Source organism: Hyla sarda, unplaced genomic scaffold (assembly GCF_029499605.1).
Source record: "Hyla sarda isolate aHylSar1 unplaced genomic scaffold, aHylSar1.hap1 scaffold_481, whole genome shotgun sequence".
Taxonomy (NCBI): Eukaryota; Metazoa; Chordata; class Amphibia; order Anura; family Hylidae; genus Hyla; species Hyla sarda.
Genome location: NW_026610493.1, coordinates 129132 through 135273, shown reverse-complemented (window position 1 = coordinate 135273; position 6142 = coordinate 129132). Strand labels below are relative to the sequence as shown.

The 6142-nt window shown below is 43.5% G+C and overlaps 1 protein-coding gene across 1 annotated transcript; it reads left to right on the top strand.

Moving 5' to 3' along the window:
• Positions 1-2932: 2932 nt before the first annotated feature.
• On the top strand, positions 2933-4636 carry LOC130336616 (piggyBac transposable element-derived protein 4-like). Its single transcript, XM_056553920.1, has one exon. It carries the CDS (start codon positions 2933-2935, stop codon positions 4634-4636), a length of 1704 nt encoding a protein of 567 aa, XP_056409895.1.
• Positions 4637-6142: the final 1506 nt, after the last annotated feature.

Below are 6142 nucleotides of genomic sequence, written 5' to 3'. Positions count from 1 at the left end.
CACTGCTTGACCCTCAACACAGAGCCTTGTCTCGTTCTTGGGGGGGGGACTGACTGCCAGGAGTGTAAGCCACTTGGGAGCTTTTCCTGTTCGTCTGCTAGCAGCTATTCGTGAGGTTCCAGTTCGGGAGTTTGGAGTGCTACCTTATTCCCTTGTATGCAGTTCGGGAGTTTGGTGCATTCACTTATATCCAATTCGTGAGTTTTGGTGATTTTACAGTAGCTGTGCCTGTCTGTGAAAAGGGAATTATCGCCTAAACGGATTTTAACCCCTTGTCTGCTGAAATGGTCTGTTACAATATATATGTACACATGCGCTGTGGGGGGTATATAATAGCGCTATGCGGGGGTATATATATATATATATATATATATGTGTGTACACATGCGTTGCGGGGACTAGACATATAGCGCAGCAGGGGGCAAGATATATAGAGGCTGTGGTGACATATACAAAACCCCCAGCGATTCTATATATCTTTCCCCACCGCAGCTCGCAGGGATCCCTGATTGGCTCCTCAGTACCGGCCATTCAAGGATCCCGGCAGGGAATTTGAAAATGAAAGTAAAATGCATCGTACATCGCTGGGGAGCGGAGCACGCCGCCCGCTCCCCTGCTTAATAACTTTTGATCGGATCGGGTCTCAGAAGTGAGACCCGATGCGATAAACCCCTTAGCCCCTGTACTACTACCCCCAACATGGAACAGACCCTGTTCCACGATGGGGGTAGGATTCACTCGGTTTTCAGTAATTTCCCGACAGCTCAGAGCGGTGAAACGCGTCGCATTGGATTAAATCTGTTCGCTACACACCTGGCTTTATTGTCTCCTCCTTGGTCAGCGCCGGAATTCCTATCCTCCTCGAAGTTTGCTATACATCTCCTTAGGGTTTTAGTGAAGAAAAATTCACAGGTTTTTCTCTGAGTTTTTCATCATACTCCGAGTGTTTTTTCTTTTTTGTCAGGAACATGTCCCTTTTTGGGATGACCACGCCCATTTTGACGGGTTTAAAAAAAAAAACACTCGGAGTGATGATATCTTTTGTCGGGTTGTGCGACCAAATTTGTGTTGCATGGGCTATGCGACACAAATTTGGTCGCACAACCTGACAAAAAAAGTCGGGGTGACATTTGTAAATGAAGGCTATTGCATATCTTATTGTCAGGCCACATGGTCAGCTTAGGGGGGTCCCGGAATGTTTCACCCTTGTCCAGTGGTGATCTTTACAGGTCCCACTGTTGTAGTGCAGCTCTATGTAGCCATTTAAATGTTTTTATTGTCTTTGTTTGATATTCATTAATGGTGTTAATAAACTTGTAATTGTTTGCATTATATTTATATTTTTTGCATTATATTTGAGTATTGGGTGTGCATCCATTGTGACATTTCAGTCTTTTTTCTGTGTTCCAATTGTGCATTTCTTATGCCGGATAGCACCCCGTTCATTATCTGATAGATATATGCTTGGTAAAATCCAAAATGGCTTCTTACACCTAGCGGCTCACCTCCTGTTGTTTTTGGGGTTTACGATTAACATTAATAATGACTACACTCATGTTGCATAATCTGCATGCAATATCTAGCCATTATTAACCCCTTTGCGCAGAATGTCATATATAAACGCCGGGTTGTGCAGTGCGTTCGCGCATCCCGGCGTTTATAAATGACATGCAGTTAACCCGGCGCTGCACAGCAGCGCAAGGGTTAACAGGCAGAAATCCCGTGCCCAGCGGCGGGAGACAAGTTCTGCTTGACATCCCAGGACCATCTGTAATTGGTCCTGGGATTAGAGCCCTGTGATTGGTCCCTGTGGACCAATCACAGTGTATCAGTGTCTTTGTTACAATAACACCGGCTCCGAAGCTTTCAGTTCGTTCTGAACAGCGATCGGAGCCGGTGTTAGTGTTAGGACAGAAGACAGAAGACAGAAGAGTGTTAAAAAGCTTTTCTAAAAGCTAAAAATTTAAGTGGAAGTAAAAGAACCCCCCCTGTAGTGCCCCTTACCCTGCTGCTGCTGCCGCCGTCTGAAGTCTGCAGCCTGTCCGATCTGACAGGCTGCAGTGAAGATCCTAGTGACTGTCACTGTATATAACAGTGACAGTCTTGTATAAATCTGTGCCCCAGTAGTGCCCAGCAGTGCCCCCCAGTGCCCATCTGCTGCCTCCTAAGTCTGCAGCCTGTGCGATCTGACAGGCTGCAGTGAAGATCCTAGTGACTGTCACTGAATATAACAGTGACAGTCTAGTGCCCATCAGTGCCCATCAGTGTCCAGTAGTGCCCATCAGTGCCCAGCAGTGCCCATCAGTCTCCAGTAGTGCCCAGCAGTGCCCCTTCCAATTGCTGTCCTCCCTGTCTGAAGTCTGCAGCCTGTGTGATCTGACAGGCTGCAGTGAAGATTGTAACTTGTAACTGTAACTGAATATAGTTACATTCTACAGTACAGTACAGTAATAAAGTTTCAGTGCCCATCAGTGCCCCTTATCCTGCTGCTGATTCATTCATTCGTTCATTCATTCATTCATTCATTCGTTCATTCATTCGTTCATTCATTCATTCATTCATTCATCAGCTGTGAAGAAATTGAAGTCTGTCACTGACCATAACAGTGACAGTGAAGAATAATATAAAATACTGTCAGTGCCCCTGAAGTGACTGTCACCCTTTCATCCCATCACCACCTTGCACACCTCCATACTACCCTGTTACGTTTTTTCCTGGTGCGTCACTGATTAGTGACAGCAGTGACAGTTCGCCGCTGTTTTTTTTTAGTTCTAGTGGCGCTTTTTGTTTCAGTTTTTCCGTTGTTATAAAAAAAGTAAAAAAGTAAAAAAAATATATAAAAATATAAAAATACAAAAAAAATATTGTTCTAGTGTTGTACATCAGAGACACTTCGCCACTTATAGTGTCATCCAATATGTCAAGGCGTCGCATGTACAGCACTGAGGAGGCATATGCCTTCTTGGCATCTTCCTCTGGTTCAGATAGTGGTGAAGAGTTGTTATATTTGCCCTCTTCTTCTTCCTCTTCCACTGATTCTGACGAGGAACCTCCCCGCCACCGCCCTAGGCCAGGTCCTAGTACCAGTCCTAGTACCAATATTGAGCCAGGTCCTAGTGCCATCTCTGAGTGGGCTCCAGCTTCAAACTTTATACCCAATTTGCCTGAGTTTGTGGCCACTGCAGGCATTCGTGTTGACACCGTGGGGTTGAAAGAAGCTGATTTTTTTCAGCTCTTCTTTTCAGAAGAGCTGATTAATTTGATAGTGGAGGAAACCAACCGGTATGCTGAGCAATTCATTGCGGCCAATCCACAGGCATATCATGCTAGGCCTTATCAATGGACGCCAACCAATGCACTAGAGCTCAAAAAAATTTTTGCCCTTTTGTTTAACATGGGCATAGTTAAAAAGCCCACAATTCGCTCCTATTGGAGTAATGATATGCTTTACCATACTCCACTGTACCGGTCGGTCATGCCAAGGAATCGGTTTGAAGCCCTCCTCAAATTTCTACATTATGCTAATAATGAAAATTGTCCACCTCCCAGTGATCCAAATTTTGATCGCATATATAAAATTCGGCCCCTTGTTAATTATTTAAATAAAAAATTTTCTGAAGTTTACACCCCAGAAAAAGAGATTGCAGTGGACGAATCTCTTGTGCACTTCAAAGGAAGGTTGCACTTTAGGCAATACCTGCCTAACAAACGGGCCAGGTATGGGGTAAAACTTTATAAGTTGTGCGAGAGCACAACCGGCTATACGCACAAATTCAGAGTCTATGAGGGGAAAGACTCTAAAATAGAGCCCCCAGAGTGTCCCCCCGTACTAAAAACAACGGGAAAAATAGTATGGGATCTAGTTCACCCCCTGCTAGATCAAGGGTATAACATCTACCTTGATAATTTTTACACTAGCGTCCCATTACTACAATGCCTGTTTGCCAAGGGGACTGTGGCCTGTGGTACCATCAGGCGAAATCAAAGGGATCTGCCTAAAATTTTTGTACGGCAAAAGTTGAAGAAGGGGGAAAGCAAGGCTGTGTGCAAGGACAACATGATGCTTGTGAAGTACCAGGACAAGCGTGATGTTCTTGTACTAACCACCTTACACCCAGACAGATCCACCCCTGTCCAAGTCCGTGGTACCACAGAGAGTGCCCCTAAACCGGTGTGTATCCAGGACTATAATAAGTTCATGGGAGGGGTGGATCTGTCAGATCAGGCCTTGCAGCCGTACACTGCCCTACGCAAAACTAAGACCTGGTATAAAAAATTGGCACTGCACCTCTTCCAAATTACCATGTACAATTCATTTGTGGTGTACAAACGTGCAGGAAATACATGCACATACCTGCAATTCCAGAAAAATGTTATTAAGGACTTTCTGTTTGGGGATCCGGAAGGGGAGGAAAGCAGAGCCACAGGATCGGAGAACAGAATAGTTCCAGGGCAACATTTTCCTGCGGTAGTTCCCCGTAGAGAATCGGGGAGTAGGCAACAGAAGCGGTGTCGGGTGTGCTCCAAGCGTGGCATTAGAAAATGCACTATATACCACTGTGAGACATGTCCCCACAAACCTGGTCTGTGCATTGAAGACTGTTTTAAAATCTATCACACAACATATGATATCTAATTTTGTCCCCTTTAATTATTTTTAGAATGACTTTGGATAACTCTACCCAATGCACCCTTGGAATGACATGTGAGCAATTCATTTATTTCCCCCTTTTTCTCCACTAAACTATTAAAAAAAATCTAATTGGCAAACCCCTAATAAAACTAAAAATTCCCATTATACCCCTAGATGAATACCTTGGCAGGTATAGTTTTATATTTTCAACATTTTGCTAAACCCTTAACAAAAAAAAAAAATTCCATTATACCCCTAGATGAATACCTTGGCAGGTATAGTTTTATTTTCACTATCTTGCTAAACCCCTAAACAAAACTTAAAAAAATTTCCATTATACCCCTAGATGAATACCTCAGCAGGTTCCCGGGGTTCTGGCTCCATAGGGGCTTCCTAAATCCGACATGCCCCCAAAAAATTCTCTCTCCAAATTTTGCTCCTTCCCTTCTGAGACCTGTAGTTCACCAGCAAAGCATTTTACGTGCTTTTATGGGTTATTTCCTTGCTCAAGGGAAATGGGGCTACAAATTTTGGGGTAATTTTTCAGCTATAACCCCTTGTAAAAATGAAAAATTTGGGGAAAAACAAGCATTTTAGTGATTTTTTTATTTTATTTTTTACATATGCAAAAGTCGTGAAACACCTGTGGGGTATTAAGGTTCACTTGACCCCTTGTTACATTCCCCAAGGGGTCTAGTTTCCGAAATGGTATGCCATGTGTTTTTTTTTTTGCTGTCCTGGCACCATAGGGTCTTCCTAAATGCGGCATGCCCCCAGAGCACTTCCAAAAAGCCAAAATGTGACTCCTTCTCTTCTGAGACCTGTAGTGTGTCAGCAGAGCACTTTTCACCCCCATATGGGGTGTTTTCTGAATCGGGAGAAATTGGGCTTCAAATTTTGGGGGGCATTTTCTGCTTTAACCCTTTGTAAAAATGTCAAATTTTTGAGAAACCAAGCATTTTAGGTAAAAAATATATATATTTTTTTACATATGCAAAAGTCGTGAAACACCTGTGGGGTATTAAGGTTCACTTTACCCCTTGTTACATTCCCCAAGGGGTCTAGTTTCCAAAATGGTATGCCATGTGTTTTTTTTTTGCTGTCCTGGCACCATAGGGGCTTCCTAAATGCGGCATGCCCCCAGAGCAAAATTTGCTTCCAAAAAGCCAAATGTGACTCCTTCTCTTCTGAGACCTGTAGTGCACCAGCAGAGCACTTTTCACCCCCATATGGGGTGTTTTCTGAATCGGGAGAAATTGGGCTTCAAATTTTGGGGGGTATTTTCTGCTTTAACCCTTTGTAAAAATGTAAAATTTTTGAGAAACCAAGCATTTTAGGTAAAAAATATATATTTTTTTTACATATGCAAAAGTCGTGAAACCCCTGTGGGGTATTAAGGTTCACTTTACCACTTGTTACGTTCCCCAAGGGGTCTAGTTTCCAAAATGGTATGTCATGTGTTTTTTTTTCCTGTCCTGGCACCATAGGGGCTTCCTAAATGCGGCATGC

Bases quoted from the DNA above. Each gene is read 5' to 3' on its own strand.
- LOC130336616 (XM_056553920.1), top strand. From the start codon at position 2,933: ATGTACAGCACTGAGGAGGCATATGCCTTCTTGGCATCTTCCTCTGGT.